The sequence below is a fragment of the Taudactylus pleione genome, unplaced genomic scaffold (assembly GCF_031769625.1).
Source record: "Taudactylus pleione unplaced genomic scaffold, aTauple2 ptg000179l, whole genome shotgun sequence".
Lineage (NCBI taxonomy): Eukaryota > Metazoa > Chordata > Amphibia > Anura > Myobatrachidae > Taudactylus > Taudactylus pleione.
Window position 1 is genome coordinate 30050216 of NW_028284581.1, and position 19193 is coordinate 30069408.

Genomic DNA, 19193 nt, shown 5'->3' on the forward strand with positions numbered 1-19193 from the left:
TGAATATTTTTTTTTAAATAAAGTAAAACAGACAAAAATATATTCTCTTCCTTGAAAGGTAAATATTGATGTTTTCTATAGATAAGCAAAAAATCACCCATTATCATATTTTATCAAAACGTGGGCATTTGTGTGATAGCAATAGATAGTTTTTTTTTACAACTTGCACTTTTTGGCATTTTGGTGTAGAAAACAAAGATGCAATGCAGTGTATAGCAGTGTTGATATGAACGATAACGATATCATTGAACGATATATCGTTCATTTAGTTCATTTTTAGGCAGTGAACGATCAACCAACGACCAATGATGCGCGTTCCCGCATGGACGATATAGATATATTTCATCGTCCATGCATGCAGGCCGACTTGGATGATATCGTCAATTTTCCCTGTTCAGAGATGTGGCAGGATGACTCACTGAAATATAACTTTGAAAGATCTTTGAACGATCTTTTAACGATCTTTGAACGATATCTATGAACAATATCTTTGAAAGATATCTTTCAAGTCGTTGGTGGTACAGATCGTACCGTGTGTATACACCTTTACAGATCTCCTCAGTGTCATCTATATATCCATATATATATATATTGCTGCTCCTCACCTCTATGGGGAGAATTCAGGTGTGTTGCATGCTGGCAGCCACTAGATGGTGTCTGAAGGAGCAATTCAATTGTTGCTCCATTCGGACGTGCACAGCCGTCGGCACTGACATTTATACTTGCAGCCCCCTGATCTGGCGAGCAGAAATTACCAAAAAGTGACCCGTTTGAGCACTCAAACTGGACTTTTTGAGGGCGCAGTAGTGACCCGTCATTTTGACTGGCTGTTAACTAGTAAATTAAATAATTAGCGCTACCTGTGGATCTTTTAAAATGTGTCTGCCAATAACGAATGAACCTGTGCACCAACCAGGGGATCTGGAAAACATGCACTATTAGAGATCTCTGAAGACTGGAGTTGGAAAACACTGGTGTATAATACTATAACTATCTTTTAATGTGTAACAATATTGCAGATAAGAGGTGAGACATGAAGGGGCAGGCAAATGGAGAATTAGACATACAGTAGTGGTCAGCAAATCATCCAATGTTTGATGTTACTAAAGGCATTGTGTTGGTTTATGTCTTGGTAGCAAAACCATTCTGGTGACTTGATCTTGTTTTCACCCAAACATGTAAACTGGAAGAAAAAAAACTTAAAGTATGTAATTTTAAGGCATTTTATGTTCTAAATTAGTTAGTGTATCTTTATAAAGTAGTATCATCAGTGGCGGCTCCAAAGGTGGGGCTACAGCTCAATCCAAAATTCAAATAGGAGAACCACACCAATTGCCATTTCAAATGCTGCCAAACATAGATGGCCGGGACTCACTGACAGTTGAAGTGGCTCCCCTATTTGAACTTTGGACTGCGCTGCAGCCCCACCCCTGGAGCCGCCACTGAGTATCATTATACAATAGTTGATCCCAGGTGATCCTAGGGCTGCATGCCTTCAGGTCGATTCTTCTTTCTTCTCAAATGTGTTTGTTATAGCTTGAATGGATTGTTTAAAATGAATGCTGATACAGTATGTTATTACAGATGGGTATCTCTTTCATTGAATAAAATATATTAATTCAAGTTACTAGTTAGATTAAGAGTTAATGTGCAGCCTTTTTGAAGGTTAGAAGGCCACCCAATGTGCCCCCGAAGTGTATCTGGTTGCTTATCAGTGGTGGTCAGTGTATCAGGTTGCTTATCAGTGGTGGTCAGTGTATCAGGTTGCTTATCAGTGGTGGTCAGTGTATCAGGTTGCTTATCAGCAATGGTCAGTGTATCAGGTTGCTTATCAGTGGTGGTCAGTGTATCAGGTTGCTTATCAGTGGTGGTCAGTGTATCAGGTTGCTTATCAGCAATCGTCAGTGTATCAGGTTGCTTATCAGTGGTGGTCAGTATATCAGGTTGCTTATCAGTGGTGGTCAGTGTATCAGGTTGCTTATCAGCGGTGGTCAGTGTATCAGGTTGCTTATCAGCGGTGGTCAGTGTATCAGGTTGCTTATCAGTGGTGGTCAGTGTATCAGGTTGCTTATCAGTTGTGGTCAGTGTATCAGGTTGCTTATCAGTGGTGGTCAGTGTATCAGGTTGCTTATCAGTGGTGGTCAGTGTATCAGGTTGCTTATCAGTTGTGGTCAGTGTATCAGGTTGCTTATCAGTGGTGGTCAGTGTATCAGGTTGCTTATCAGTTGTGGTCAGTGTATCAGGTTGCTTATCAGTGGTGGTCAGTGTATCAGGTTGCTTATCAGTGGTGGTCAGTGTATCAGGTTGCCCCAGATAAAGTCAGATGACACTTTAATAGAATATCTATTTCCTACTAGTATAAGATTACATTTGACACAAATGAAAAATAGTAATAGATCAGCCCTAAGTAGGATTGAATTTAATGAAGAATACATTTTCTACTAGTAAAACAAGATAGCATTTGATAGAAATTAATGGAACAGAGTGGCAGAGCGGTGCCAGTAGAATGGCAGTTTAATAAAAGCTAAAGATGAGAAAAATACAGCATTTCTTAATACAAGAAGATAGCACTGAACACAAGTGAAACAGACTGAAAGAGTGACCTCAAATAAATAGATGGCAATTTACTAAAATATATAGGATGAGCAAAGACCAGCATTTCTTAATAATATAAGAGGACAGTACTGGATGAAAATGAAACAGAAAGTGCAGACAAAAAGTACAGCTTCACAAAGTTTGTCGGATGCCAGTTTAATTGGAAAAATCCAACATTTGTTACTTGTACTAAGGGATGATAGGTCAGTCAAACCTTAAACTGACACTAACTCTGAAACTGTTTAATGAATAAAGTAAATAATGAGTTTTACAGTAGGTTCTCTGTGTTGAAACCCACAGTCATCTGAATGACACTCTGTAAATCCAGGTTACAAAGAAAGAGAATGCTCATATTGTCACATTATAAATACAGTACACTGGGTTTATGAATGGTTTAATAAAATTGCATAATTAAAACAGTATTTTCTGAATAGTAATAAAATAAGCCAAACTGTACTTCTAAAGTGGATTACTCCTTGGGATGGACTAGTACTGTATAGAAGGAAATCACAAAGAAACAGGCCAAAGAAGGCAGTCCTAATGTTGTATATAAATATATTTTTATTACAATAGAGTAAAACATGCTTACAATAACAACAAAGTAATAGGTTTGTCTGCCACCTTAATCACATTGGTATTACAAATAAAAAGTAAGATAAAAAATGAAAAATCAAGTAAATATGATGAGTGAATATACAGCAAAATGCAACTTGTGGGTGAGAGAATAATGTCTAAAAATAAAACAATGTAATGAAAGATATTGTAGTGAAAGTGATTAGGGCAATTTGTTTACAATGGGTATGACATATCATTACAGAGATGTGATCAAATCAATAAATTAAAAGTAGAGAAGGCATTGCTTTATATGTAACTATGCTAATGGATTTAAAAGTATTGATAAAAACCTTTATATCAAGAATAGTATATATTATAAAACAAATCTTTTAAAGGACTAAATCTGTCAAAAAAACTTTCTTAAAGTGGTTTGTAAAAATATGCAAGTAACAATTTCTGGAGTAAAATATTCTAAAGAACACTCAAAATGTTATCATTTGTAATAATATCTATTAATAGAAGTTATAATTTAGAAAAATACAGTAGAGTGGTATAAAAACCACATTGAGATCAATGAAAATCTTGAAAAGAAACAATATTGATTCCCTCATCCAGGCCATGGGGCTACATAAATTAATGAATACATCCAATAAGATTCTCTCTTTGACAGTAACAAATCCTGATTTCCACTTCTGTGCCCACCTTGTATTTGTACTATATCTGGATTGGATTGTTTTAAAATGATTACCATGTACATTGGCAAAATGTCTAGGAAGACTTTTGGACAAGACTCAATTTTTAATATTACTTACTTGGATTTGAATCTTTCACTGTCTTTTGGCCTTACCTATGCAAATTAAGCCACAAATCTGGTAATTATGTATTATGAATTATGCTCTTTGTGTGGCACATGGTGAGTCTGGTGACTCAAGTAATGGCAAGAAGAGAGCAATAAAATTAATGAGACAGAGAGGTAGTCATACGAGAGTCAAAAGTCAAGAGCCAAAGAGGTAGTTGTCTGGAAGTCTGATGACAAACACATGAATGCAGCCAGATAGATACAGTATACAGACAGCTGGCTCACAGAGACGAGCTTAATAAACTGTTAATGCATTACACACATGAAGCTGTTTAAATAAGTCTGAACCTGTGGTAACAAGCCTCAGGTGTTGAATAGTCTTTAATAGTGGCAGGTATTTAGGCCATTCCTTGACAAAGGCTGCATAGAGGTAGTGATAATGAAGAGGCTGCAGTAATGGAGCCTGTGGGTCACTATGCAGAGGTTGCATTGCTACATCACAGAGCTCATGATTCCAGTCCAGCAGCACGAGATTCCTCCTGGGAATTATTGGTGTCAGGTGGGATGAAAAACTTTGTGACTGCAGAAGTGGATGGCTGTTACAGTAGATACTCAATTATAGAAATATGCAGCAATATTTTCTTAAAGGCACCATAATAAATCCAGTTGTAAGTTATGTGATGCTTTTTGAGAATATTTTTTCAGACAAAATTAATAGTTATATTGAAAGTTTGCAGAAAATAGAACTAACTTACTAAATATTTTTTTAAAAATGAAGGGCCTGATTCAGAGTGCACAGTAATACAGCAGCTGCTATAGCTGTGCACGCTGCTGCGATGTGAAAATATGAAAATGTTGCACCCGCCAGGAGATGTTTTGAGACAACTGTGATTAAGTATCAAATTAAGCATCACTTAGCAGAGCCAGCATAAGGAGAGAACTAGAGCTCAGAAGGGGCACATGCCTCTCTATAACAGCTATGGGAAATATATTGTGAAACTATATGGGATGACTCCTGGGATTTGCAGAGAAAGAGGGGAGGAGTAATACAGCTTGGTGTGATTTGCTCAGTCAGAGAAGAGGGGCGGAGTAATACAGCTTAGTGTGATTTGCTCAGTCAGAAAAAGAGGGGCGGAGTGATACAGCTTGTTGTGATTTGCTCAGTCAGATAAAGAGGGGTGGAGTGCTACAGCTTGTTGTGATTTGCTCAGTCAGAGAAAGAGGGGTGGAGCAATACAGCTTGGTGTAATTTGCTCAGTCAGAGAAAGAGGGGCAAAGTGATATAGCTTGGTATGATTTTAGGTGTATTGGGTGCCGAACTAGCAGGTTGCGGAATTGCTTCTTCCCAACTGCGATTGTTAGTTTAAATTCTTAACTCTATATATTTTATATTATTTTATTAAGCTGTGAGTATTAATATTGTATTTTTTTCTGATACATTTTTGTAATGTGGAAGTGACAAAAAATTTGATTGATTGATTTGCCCTGCAAGATTAAGAGGGGTCAGATGAGACACAGAGAGAGCTGTGTTTATTCCTGTCAATGAGGAGGCACAGCATCTGCACCAGGATTTAGAGCCTTGAGATAGTGCTGGGACGCCGATGGAGCCACACTTCTGTGGAGCTGAGTATGTGCAGGAGTCTGCTGGTACAGTGTATCTGTTATTGATGTGCGCCAGTCCATTTTTGCTGGTTTTGGTTTTAATGCCCTCCTATGCACAATAAGACTTTCCTCTAGTCTCCAAACATTCAATCGTTCCCTGAAAACTAACCTCTTCAGACAAGATTCCCAAACCACCAACATAACCTTCATAGCTTCCCTATCTAACTTCCTTCTTACAGTATACACATATCATCACATATTTTCTCTTTCTTCAATTTCACATCCTCCTAACCCTAGGCCAACTTTCCTGTGTAACTGGATCATGATCTTACAGCTTACCAATAACATCTGCAATCTGACAGGACCAATTTGCAATATGTAGCACCTATCCTTGTGTATGCACACCTATATCCCTATAGATTGTAAGCTTGTGAGCAGGGCCTACTTACCTTCATGTTTGTCTTTTACTACCCAGTGTTATTCTATTTGTTGTTTCAATTTGTAAAGTGTGCTATTTAAGAAACTGATAATAAATATATAAATAAATTCCATAGACAAAAAACCTTACGGTTTCACTCACAAAATGGTGGAGCTGCTAATTCACAAAATTGTGTTCTCATTGGAATACACACATGCAGTCTATGCAACTGAGGTCTGAGCAGTTATGTGGCACACACATCTCATTCAGTGCCCACAATCTTCCCATTCAGTCACCACAATAATCCCACTGGGTTCCAATATCCTTCTCACTAAATACATCCATCTAATTCATTATACACATTCAGCTCCCTAATTGCTAAAACTGTCATACCCTGTCTATGCATGTACACTATCTTCACCTCCATGCTGCTATAAGTTCCCCAATCCCTACAGCTGTGTGTTCTCCCAACTGTGCTAGTCTGCATGCCCTGATCCACACCAATATGTCTTTCCCCATGTGCACCGCCCTGTCTTCCTGCATTCATGCCACTGTGTTTCCTTACATCTGCACCACTGCCTTGCCCCCAGCCACGTCACTCTGTCTTCCAGTCATCTCTGCCACTCTTTCTTTATCTGCATGTTCCCCCAACTGTGCCACTCTCTTTCCTTTCCCACCCACACCACTCTGTCTTCCCACCCGTCCACACTAATCTGTCTTCCCCAATCCCTACTGTTGTGTGTTCTCCCATTGTGCTAGTCTGTATTCCTCATCCACACCAATCTGTCTTTACCCATCTGCGCTGGTCTGTCTTCCCACATCCATGCCACTCTGTACCCCCATTCATGTCACTCTGTTCCCCCAAACCATGCCACTCTGTCACCCCCCCATGTGCACCACTGTTTTCCACCCTTCTGCATCACTTTGGCTCACCCCATCTGTACTGCTTAATCTTTCCCTCTCCATGCCTTTCTGTCTGTCCCATCCACACTGCTGTCTTCTCCCCCATCCACCATACTCTTATACCATTGGTGCAGCTCTATGTTCTGCTCAGACCTTGGTTGCATAGACTGCATACTGTATGTGTATTCCAATGAGCACACAATTCTATGAATTAGCAGCTCCACCATTTTGTGAGTGACAGCAATCTCACTCTGTGAGTGTGCTGAATCTGCAGTTAACCACATGGTGTCATGGCATACCATATCTGTGTTATGCAAGGAACACGTCCATTAAGGGGTCAGCCTTAATGATCATAATTTCATTGCTTTTTGAAGTTTGAGTGGCAGAAATTCAATGCCAATTTTTTTCGGGGAGTAATCTAAAGTTCCAACTGTCAGTTTTTTCTGACACTCTTAGTTAGGACCACTTCTCTGTATGGGAGATATTTGGGAAGGCATAACTCAGGGTAGGGGGCGAATTTAGACTTGGGGTTTGTTTTATTAGGTATTTATTGTTCCAGGGTAGGACCTTTTGGGATTCAGGTAATTGAGAAAGCTACAGTTTTTAAACTATTACCTCAAGAAGTTGGTCCTATGCACAGGCATGACAATGGTCTTCCTATTATCATGGCCAAGAGCTGTTTCCACTGGTGCCTGACTTACACAAACAACATCCTCATCCTCAATAGCCTCATTAGTGCCAGCATCAGCCACACAAATATCCTGCTCATCCTCTTGTACTAACTCAATGGCATCCTGAATTTCTGTCGTCAGCTATATTTCTGCTGCGCATCCCCACATTTGCAGCCAAGCAGAAATGGTGTACGGTGGCTTCTCTGCGAGTACAACAGTATCAGAAAGATAAGGCATACACATCGCACTTGTGGACACACTTAGACTCTCCTCAGGAATTTGTGACATTTCTGTTTCTGAATGTACAGTTTTTTTTTACTGCCTTTGTGTTTTTTATTTTTTTCTACACTCTGAATGATAAGGTCTTGCATCATCATGAGAGGCAGAGGAAGATGCCTCACTGACACTTGCAGAACCACCACTCATAAATAAAGGCCAAGGCCTCATTCCTTGCCACTGCATGTGGTCGATGGCATGTTGGCAATTTTATGTTTTTCTGTACCACACTTTCCCTTTATTAGATGTGTTTTTTTCTTTAGCACTGTATATTGTTTTTTTATTTGAGATGCCCTGACTTAGACCCTCTATGCCTTTGACCATTGGTTTTAGTAGATGACGTTGAAGGACTAGCGTCATCAACATTACTGGTGGCAGCAGCTGCAGTGACAGCATTTGGTTCCTCTTCTCTAAACAGAATGTTATCCATTTTTAAATTCACAGGTCGCTGCATGGCTTATATATGCATGTGAACAAAGCAGACCAAACAGTACAAACAATACAATTTATTTTTTTATGCCACAGCTCTATTCTTGCGTGGACTGGAGCCAAAAGGCTTAAACAGTATATATGCACATGAACAAAGCGCACCAAAATGTACAAACAATACAATTATTTAATAAATTTTTTGATGTCACAGCTCTTTTCCTGCATGGACTGGAGTCACAGGGCTTATATATATGCATGTGAACAAAGCACACCAAACAGTACAAACAAAACAATTATTTATGTACATTTTTTGATTTTTTTTTATGTTGCCAGCGCAGGTCTATTCAAACATGGAGTGGAGTCACAGGGCTTATATATGTATGTGAATGTCTTACTGATGGACACCGCACTACCAATACAGCAAAGTACAGCACAGCATACAACAATGTGCACCCCTTATACACATTGACTAAGCAGAACAGCCACTTGTGACTTGAATTGTGAGTCTGGACACAGCCTATACAGCAGAGTACAGCACAGCATACAGCAGCATGCACTCCCTATACACATTGACTAAGTAGCACAGCCACTTGACTTGTCATAGCCTATACAGCAGAGTACAGCACAGAATACAAAAGCATGCACTCCCCCCCCAATACACATTAACTAAGAAGTACAGCCACTTATGAGTCAGGACACAGCACAGCCTATGCAGCAGAGAAAAGCACAGTATACAACAGTGTTCTTTATAAAGAAATGATACAGAGCCCTGTCCACAGTGCCTTAGAGAATTCTAGAGAATGATGTTTTGCTTTGAAGTGGAATCCGAGTCAGGTGGGAAGACCTGAGCCGCCGCTTGGATTGACTTGGAATCCCAATGTTTGGTTCAGATTCCAAAGAATACAAACTGTTCATCTCTAGTATCTGTAGCCAGACAGTGACATAAAGAAGCTGCCAGGGAGGACAGCATTTCCAGTGAGGGAAAGCAGGTCTCTGCACTGGTGTCCCTAACAATAAATGATAATAGCACTCAACTTAGATATATTAATGTATGCACTATTATCATGTTGCATAACAGTATGCAATTATATGACCCAAAGTGGCTGCTATTATCATGTAGTATTAGAGACCACCGGTACAGAGACACTTAACTGCGGCCTGGTGCTTAAACATATCTTCTCAAAACTATGCAACAAAGATCTCTGAATTTCTATTATCATGTAGTATTCAAATCTTATTTCTGGACTTTTGCAGTGTGCTGGGGGGAACATTTTTTCTAGTCTTGAGTAAACCCTTACCATTACAAGCACCTGTGAAAGATTGTTAAGTTGATCTGAGCAACCACTATTTTTACCTATTTATCTCTTGCATTCACTTTGTACATGATTTGAAGAGTAAAAACATTAATTTTAAGTAATTTCGTTATGGAAGAGGTTGATTTTCAGAATTTTTTTTAAAGACTGCAGTTTTGTTAAGTACTTTCTAAACGGAGATACACAGCCAAAAAAAAAAAAATTTACAATGACATTTGAACAAAGTTAGGGGTCGCTGAGTTGAATGACAGTAGTTTTTTTTTAATTGACTCTAAGAGGTATATTTACTAAAGTGCAGGTTTTTAGAAGTGAAGTTATTGCCCACCCATAGTAACCAATCAGATTCTAGCTATTATCTTTAAGAAAGTGCTATGTAAATGATAAGTAGAATCTTATTGGTTGCTATGAGCAACAACGCCACTTCTAAAAACATGTATCTTACTAAAATATACCCCTAGTTCTTGAGATAATGTATTCCCTCAATTAATAGAGAACATAGAGGTCTATTTATCAATACAGTGAAAAGTGTGGAGAAGTGGACCAGTGGAGAAGTTGCCCATAGCAACCAATCAGCTTTGAAGTAGCATTTATCAAGTACAGTCTATAATATAATAGGTAGGAGCTCATTGGTTGCTATGGGCAACTTCTCCACTGGTCCAATACTCCACACTTTTAACTGCTTGATAAATAGACCCCTTAGTCATAACGTGTGCATATGGGAATCTATCAGAACATTCTAGAAGGTGAGATACATGAATATTTTTGGTGTTCCTTCTGTGATCATCCTAGAATATCCCCCCTCCATATATAAGTGATTGACCACCCAACCAGCAGTCAACTGACAGTTAACTATTGTGTTTTTCTTGTTTCTCATCCATGTATCTCAAAAATCAGAGCCAATCTTGCAGCCATATTCGGAATCAGCACCACAAAGTTACCCCAAAATCACTCTAATATGACTGGCAATAAAATGAGTGTTGACCATAGTTATCAAAGGAAAATTTATCTATAAATCAACAGTTTCCAAAATCTCCCCAAACATTATCAAAAGCTGCATAAATGATGTTTTAAATTAAAGATTCTAGGATATCTATTGATGTGGGGAAAAAAATAGGATTAGGAAAACACCTGACAACTCAATCAATTTCAGGCAATTCACTGTGAAGTGATAGAGAAACATTAAGGGGTCTATTTACTAAGCAGTGTTGGGAGACAAAGTGAAAAGTGATAAGAAAGTGATAAGGTGCCAGCCAATCAGCTCCCAACTGTCATCTCACAGGCTGTGTTTGAAAAATGACAGTTGGGAGCTGATTGGCTGGCACCATATCACTTTCTTATCACTTTTCACTCTGTCTCCTAACACTGCTTAGTAAATAGACCCCTAAGTGCTTTGGTGGAAGTTTTCTTTTAATATGAGAGCTATAATTGAGTATATTATAGCTACTGGCTAAAAGAGAACAAATAATATCTCTTATGTGCAAAACAAATAAGTAAATATATTTTTTAATAAATTCTCAATATATAGTGTAACACGGGGTATAGAAATGAGGACTCGAGACAGGCAGGTACTTGGTAAAGCAGTGGCTTTTAATGGCAGGAAACACTGCACCTTAGCATATGTGAGCATAGGCCTGGACACACACAGGCACATAACAGGAAATAAGCAAACAAACATAAAAGTAAATGTCCCAGCACTCCTTGTGCTTAACAGTTAGCAATTGTCCATGCTCTCCCAGCATAGCCCTTGGAACCTGGCACTACAACACTACAGCTACTACCTGGCCTCTAGTCAACATCAGGGAAAGGAGCAACAGGTGTGAGAGAGTTTTAAACCCTTTCTGTGCTGCTAACTTCCTGCTGGCTCTGGGCAACCTGAAAAACAAGGTGTTCCATATCTCCACTTTGAGTTGAGCAGCCCAGAAAACCTGGAATTCCACACCTCCAATGCTAATGCAGAACGCACAGGCTTCACTCCAGCCTCCCTTGCAGGGAGCTGTTCCCATCAGAATATGGGCAATTCAGGTGAGAGACAACCCTTCTCACCACAATAGGTTGGTAAATTGAATGTCTGGTATAGCAATCCAAACAATAATAGCCTTCTTATCACTCATGCGTTTCAGTACTCACTGGTGCCTTTTAAAATAGCAATCCAAAGTATGATAGCGTTCTTATTCTTTACATGTTTCAGCACACACGGGCGCCTTTTGCAATTTGAAAAAGGAGTCCATGAACGCTGAAATACTTTAGGAATAAGAAAGCTATTATTCTTTAGATTGGTATATCAGACATTTAATTTACAAACCTACATATTGAGATGATCGGTGAACTTTAAACATCAGCACATACTCTACTCTTTGGAGGGACCTTACAATCTTTGGGAGACTCACTCTGTATCCCAAATATTCCTAAAGATTGCTGCACATACAAACCACTCTGAAGCATATTTTGTATTGGAATCAAAAGTGAGGATTGGTAGATTACAGTCTTTGGCACTTATTCAAGATACAATCTAATGCAGGCCATACATCTACACGTCCAGCATAAGATCTGATTCATCATACGATTTCCCTTCGATTCCCTGGCAGTCCCAGCAGCATGTTTGTTGTTTTTCTTAGCACAGGATCTGTCGTAAGATCGATCCTGTGTCTCACAGGCTCGTAAGGGAAACAGTCATTGAAATTACTTGAATTGCTGCACGATGGATTGCATGAACAACATAAATGGCACGATCTGCACACGATACGATGGAACATATGGGCTGCACATCTGATCATAAGATCCGATTATAGGAGCTTCAGGAACGCACATCGGATCTTATCTTACTAAAATAATACACGATTTTCACAAGATCCATCTTATGACTCATCGAAAATCAGGCAATCGGCCCGAAATCATGCAGGTGCATGGCCAGGATAAGTCCTAACGACCTTTAAATTTGCTACACATAGATTCTTGCTCTGGTTAAGATCCCTAATTATTATACATTGACTAAAGTTACTTGTTAAACAAGGGTTTTATAATGATTAATACAAAGATATTTTATCAGTGTATATGCCAGTTATTTGGACTTTAATAGTAACATTGCCCTTCATAGCATATAAGCAAAGTATTATATCATATGCAAGTTTTAACATATGTGTCATATTGTGTATCTTTTGTTATATTTAATAAATATTTATTCACTCAACTCTGAGACTACAATATATACAAAAGAAAACTGTTTTCCTTCTATCCTAACTACAGTACAGATGTGTCCCCATACACCCTAGTCTCCAATGATTTTGGAGTATCGATGGTGAAATCACGTTTTAAATCAAAGGAAATTGCTAAAAGTTACTACTTTATAAAAAACATATTTCAGACCAAGAATACCCATTTTTGAGTATTTTTTTACAATTTTGATCAATTTAAAATAAATAAATAAAATAAACGGAAAATTGCCATTTAACAGATCTTCAATATAGCCTAAAATTAAGCATTGCCCCTAGTGGTGAAATTGTGAATGCACTAGTTCTATTTATCAAATGGATTGTAGTAGCACATAAAATAAATAATATTCAACTGTCACTGTAATATGCAGTTTAATTTTATACCACCCTAGCAATAGATCACTAAATACTGGACAACCACAGAATGGAAAATGGGATACAACATACAGAACAAAACCGAACAGGCAGGCATAGAGTGCAGAGGTGGGCGTCCAGTGTCCCCTGTGGAATCAGAGAAAAAGATTTACCGGTAGGTACCAAAATCCCATTTTCTCTTTCATCCACTAGGGGACACTGGAAGTGCTTATGCTGGGGATGTCCCAAAGTTATCCCTACGGGTGGGAGTGCTCTGTGGCACATGTAGAACAAGGCGGCCAAAACGGGACGCCGAAGAGGCAAACGTATCAAATTTGTAAAACTTGAGAAACGTGTGAACTGAAGACCAAGTAGCCGCCTGGCACAATTGTGACGTAGATGCTCCTCTACCGGCCGCCCATGACGCACCCACAGAACGTGTGGAATGAGCCGAAATTGACGAAGGAGGCCGACTGTTAGCACTAACATAAGCTTGATGAATAGTCAGCCAGATCCAACATGCTAAAGTCTGCTTAGACGCTGGCCAACCCCTCCGAACCGCATCATACAGGACAAAAAGCGACTCAGACTTACGGAGGGAAGCAGTCCTTACGGAGTTCCGCTCTATCTGCATGAAACACTAGGTAAGGAGGTCTATAGGAAAGAGCCCCCAATTCCGAAACCCTACGAGCCGCAGCGAGAGCCAGGAGGATGACCGTCTTCCAAGATAGGTTCTTAAGATCAACCTCCTCCAAAGGTTCAAACATGGCTGACTGAAGGAACAGAAGAACTAGATTAAGATCCCTAGGATCAATTGGATGTACAAAAGGAGGTTGCATGCACAAGAGCCCCTCAAAGAAACATCTGCACCTCAGGAATTAGGGCCAATTTCCTTTGAAAGAAAATGGAAAGGGCAGAAACCTGCACCTTTAAGGTTCCCAGATGAAGGCCAGAATCCAGACCCGTCTGAAGGAAAAGCAGAAACCGGGATAAGCGAAAGGTCCTAGACGGAAGATCCTGACTGGAACAGCATGAGATATAAGCGCACCAGATGCGATGATAATGTGCAGCCAAAACTGGCTTCCTGGCACGTAGTAAGGTGGGAATAACCGCGTCTGGGATACCCCTACATCTTAGGATATCGGTTTCAAGAGCCACCCCGTTAAACGTAGCTGCACTAAGTTGGGGTGTATGAAAGGGCCCTGCTGTAGAAGATCCGGGCGCAGAGGAAGGGGCCATGGATTGTCTGATAATAGGGACCAAAGCTCCGAGAACCAACTTCTCTGAGGCCAGTTCGGGGCCAGGAGAATTACAGAGGCTGACTCCTGTTTTATTCTTTTTAGAAGACGAGGAAGAAGTGGAATCAGAGGGAAAAGGTAAACGAAGTCGTAGGTCCACGGACTTGTCAGAGCGTCTACTGCTTCCGCCTGCAGATCTCGAGTTCTTGACACGTAAACTGGAAGCTGACGATTCAATCGTGATGCCATGAGATCCACCTGAGGACATCCCCATCGACGTATCAGCGCGTTGAACACGTCTGGATGAAGCTTCCATTCCCCGGGATGGACATCTTGTCGATTTAGGTAATCTGCTTCCCAGTTGTCCACACCCGGAATGAATACTGCTGACAGGATTATCGACTGATTCTCGGCCCACTGGAGGATCCGAGTTACCTCTTGCATAGCCATGCGACTCCGAGTCCCTCCTTGGTGGTTGATGTAAGCGACAGCCGTCGTGTTGTCGGACTGAACTCTTACCTTACGAGCCTTTAGCAACTCTGTTGCCTCTAACAGAGCATTGTAAATCACTCTGGGGGCCTGATTCAGAGCCAGACGCTCTGACCAGAGCGTTCACTGTGAATCAGTGCCCTCCTACAGCATATGCGAGTGGCCAAAAAGATGGTCGCGATGGTCAAGACCATCGCGACCATCGGGCTTGCGACGAGACCCTGTGGTAGGGTCTCGGTGACCGCAAGCCCTGGAGTGATTTTGGCTCTATCAGAGCCCAAATCACTCCCACTGACATTACTAGTGATGTCAGTGGGGCCGGACCCAGACGGTAGGCCTTCCCGTGGGAATGCCTCCATCTGGCAGCCACACCCCCAGCACGCCCACCAAAGGGGGCGTGCTGTCGGTCACCATCGACCGCACGTCCCCTTTGGTGCGAGACCCGGAGCGACAGCTTGGCTGTCGCTGTCCGGGTCTCGCGCATGTGCATGACAGAGCTCCCTCCGTCGTGCACATGCGCATTGGGGTAACATTGACCCGCTTGCGAGCGTCCTGCACTCGCGAGCAGGTCTGAATGACCCCCGGAGTTCCAACACATTTATGGGCCACTTCTGTTCTAGAGGGGACCATCGACCCTGAAAGTGATAATCGAGGACTACTGCGCCCCATCCTCGAAGGCTGGCATCCGTGGTTATGATGATCCAGTTCCACATGCCGAACCGTTTTCCCGCTAACAGATTGCTGGATTGTGTCCACCAAAGAAGGGCTACTCTGGTAACCGGGCTCAGACGGATCTGTCGATGTAGGAACAGATGAGACCCTCACCCCTGTGCTAACAGGTCCAGCTGAAACACCCTGGAGTGGAATCGGCCAAACTGTAGTGCCTCGAAAGCAGCTACCATTTTCCCCAAGAGATGCAGACAAAGAAGCATTGACACAGTCTTTGTTTTGAGGACCAGCTGAACTAACAGTCGGATATCTTTGGCCTCGTCTGTTGGAAGAAAAATCCTCTGAGATTTCGTATCCAATATCATGCCCAGAAATAAAAGTTTCTGGGACGGACTGAGATTCGACTTCTTGAAGTTGATTATCCAACCATGTTGGATTAGAATGTGATATGTCAGTAAGGCATGATCTGATAGAAGAGGCACCAATGGAGCCTTGAGTAACAGATCGTCCAAATAAGGTATTATGTTCACTCCTGATGACCGAAGGAGAGCGATCATGACTGACATGAGTTTGGTGAAGATGCGGGAAGCCGAGGATAACCCGAACGGCAATGCCCGAAATTGATAATAATCCTTCAAAATGGCGAAACACAGGAAGGCCTGGTGTGGTTCCCAAATGGGAACATGGAGATATGCGTCCTTGATATCCAGGGATAATAGGAACTCCCCTGGTTCCAAGCTCGCTATTACTGACTTTAGAGACTCCATCTTGAAATGATACATCTTCAGATACCGGTTCAAGGACTTTAGGTTTAAGATGGGCCTGACCGAGCCATCCGGCTTGGGTACTACAAACAGGTTTGAGTAAAACCCCATACCTCGTTGAAGTTCCGGAACTGGAACTATCACAGAAGATACTACTAGAGACTGGATAGCCTCCTGTAGAACCTTGGCACTTTCTGCCGGTATTGGCAGACTTGTAGTGAAGAAGCGAGGTGGAGGGGAGGTCTCAAAATCTATTCGGTACCCCAGGGTAATTAGTCTTTGGATCCATGGTTCTATGGAAGTCTGGTTCCAAACTTGTTGAAATCTTTGCAGGTGGCCTCCCACTGCAGATGGTCCGAGGTGGGACGGAAGACCGCCATGCCACTTGTTTCTCAGTTGGTTTAGGGTCTGGTCTACGAGCAACTGTGTGTGGACGACCTCTACCTCTGCCACCTCTTGGTTGCGTGGGCGCACCTCTGGTCCTACCACAAAATTTATGTGTCACTCGAAAGGAAATAAACGAAGGTCCCGTGTAATTTCTTCTGGGAGCCGGTGCAGCTGACGGGAGGAAAGAAGATTTACCCCCTGTGGCTTGGGATATCCATTTGTCTAATTCTGGCCCGAACAGCATGTCGCCAGTGAATGGTAGACTTTCCACCGCACGCTTGGATTCTGTGTCAGCTTGCCAAGCGCGTAGCCAGAGGGCTCTGCGGGCCAAAATCGCCGAAGCAGATATGCGAGCACTAATCTGACTGATATCCTTTGAAGCATCTCCCATGTAAACTGCAGATTCACGGATGTGGTCTGCTAGTAGACGTAACCCTGCTCTGGAATTACCTGAGTCCAATCCTGTAATCAATTGATTGGCCCAGGAAACCACCGCCTTGTTATCCCAACCGGTAACAAGTTGAGCACCCGCTGCTGTATAAATAGATCTTAACGTTGTCTCCAACTTACGATCCGATGGATCTTTTAGTACTGTAGCTCCCGGTACTGGGAGTGCTGTTTTCTTTGAGTGACGGGAAACAGACGCAACTACTGGATGAGGGTTTTCCCACTTCTCCATCATGGATGAAGGAAAAGGGTAACTAGATGAAAACCGGCGCGGAATCTGGAACCTCTTATCTGGCTGTTTCCAAGCTACCGAGAGCTTTTGCTGAAGTTGCTGCGAGAACGGAAAAACTGCAGAGCTCTTCGGTTGTTCGTTAAATAATTCAAACTCCTGTGATGGAGGAATTATATCCTCAGGTAAATTCAGAGTCTTTCTGACTGCCAAAATTAAAGATTCCACCCCGGGAGAGGTGGACTCCAACTCCTGAGGGTTGTCATCCTGTAACGCAACCTCCAATTCCCCTTCTTCGGTATCCACCATAGTAAGGAATTCTTCCTCCGACTCCTCTGACTGGAGAACAGTTGTCAGAGTATGCTTCGGTCTCTGGTAGGAAGTGTAGGGTGCAGATGTCGCTGTGCCCATAACCTGTACCAAGGTGTCTAGAGACTTAGTTAGCCCCGCCACCCAGGGAGGTTGAGACTTGCGTGCCTCAGCTAACTCTAACGTTAAGTCTGACATAACTCCTAACATGTCAGCGGCCAATGGTGGAGCAACTGAGTCAGGAATAGCCATCGGTGGATCAATTGTTATACAAGCATCACATAACGTGGACCCAGTGGCATGCGGCTTAGATAGTTTGTTGTTACACTTAGAACAGACAAACATCTTTTGAGCCGCTTTTGTTTTGTTTGACATGGATAAACAACAGTCACCCAGACACACAGCAGTGATCAGAAATAAAACAGAAGGTTGGTTGGGACACAGAGGAAGAGGTACCCCCTCCCGCAGATAAGATTCCCTGCACTGACACCCCAGTGTTACTCACAGCCTCTTGCCAGGGATGTAGACAGGAGAATCAGCCTTTTGCATGTGCCTGCACACTACCTGTGGTGGAGAGATGCAGGCAAACAACAGGTTAAAACGCGGCTCCAAGCTGCTCTAACAGCCGTTGCCGCGTTAATTAGACCAGGGAGCCCGCGCTATTAGGCTCCGCCCCCTTTCTTCTCAAGTCCAAGGGACTGTAAAATGGCCACCATGCTGTAGTCATCACCTCCCCCCTGCGCTAGCCCCGCTGAGAAGGAGCCACTAGTTGCGCTCATCAGCGGGGAGAGGGGAAAAGCATATCATTGAGCAGCGCTTCTAGCGCTCTCTGAAACCAGCGCTGGCAGAGGGGCAGGAGTCGGGGAAAGTGCATGTGATCATACTCACTGTGCTCCCCTCTGGATGGCTCCTCTGTATTAACAGCACTCTCCTCACAGCTTCTTCCTGGAGGCAGTCTGTGCTGTGTGTGCTGGCGTTAAGGAGCCGTCAGTAGTTTTTAGTTTAAGCACTGCACACTCCTTCCATATTAACCCAGGAGGTTAACAGGTTGCCAGGTACCCGGACCCCACCTTTAGAGAGGTGGCTAAGGGTACCTCAAAAACAATGTAAAAGATGTTATAAAATAATAAAATAAAAATAAATAAATAAGTTAAATAAAAGAAGGAAAATCATTGACTTGCTGGAGCACAGCAGGTTGTGACCAGCTCCTTAGGCACATTTCTAAACTGAGGGCTGGTGGGGCATAGAGGGGGAGGAGCTCCACACTTCTAAATTTTAAAGTGCCGGCTCCAGCTATCCACGCCTCTATACCCAGCGTAAGCACCTCCAGTGTCCCCTTGTGGATGAAAGAGAAATGATAACACTGCACAACAATGAAAATGTTTCCGATGTGAAAATAGTTACTTCTAATTGATTTCAGCATGCAAAGAATGAATATGACATTTAAAACTCTCAATTAACTCTGAGGGCCTGATTCAGATGTGCGCTCGCAACCGGGTCAATGGTGGGCCAGTGCGCATGCACACGACGGAGCCAG

At 42.1% G+C, this 19193-nt stretch overlaps 2 protein-coding genes across 2 annotated transcripts in view; both read right to left on the reverse strand.

Moving 5' to 3' along the window:
* Nucleotides 1-19193, reverse strand: part of DOK6 (docking protein 6) — a 355747-nt gene that overhangs the window by 11849 nt on the left and 324705 nt on the right. The window lies entirely within an intron of this gene.
* Nucleotides 1615-18031, reverse strand: LOC148519980 (uncharacterized). The gene is made up of 2 exons (XM_088475822.1): nucleotides 16790-18031; nucleotides 1615-2277 (listed from the first exon to the last, which is right to left on the reverse strand). The coding sequence occupies exons 1-2, from the start codon at nucleotides 18029-18031 to the stop codon at nucleotides 1615-1617; spliced, it is 1905 nt and encodes a 634-aa protein (XP_088331948.1).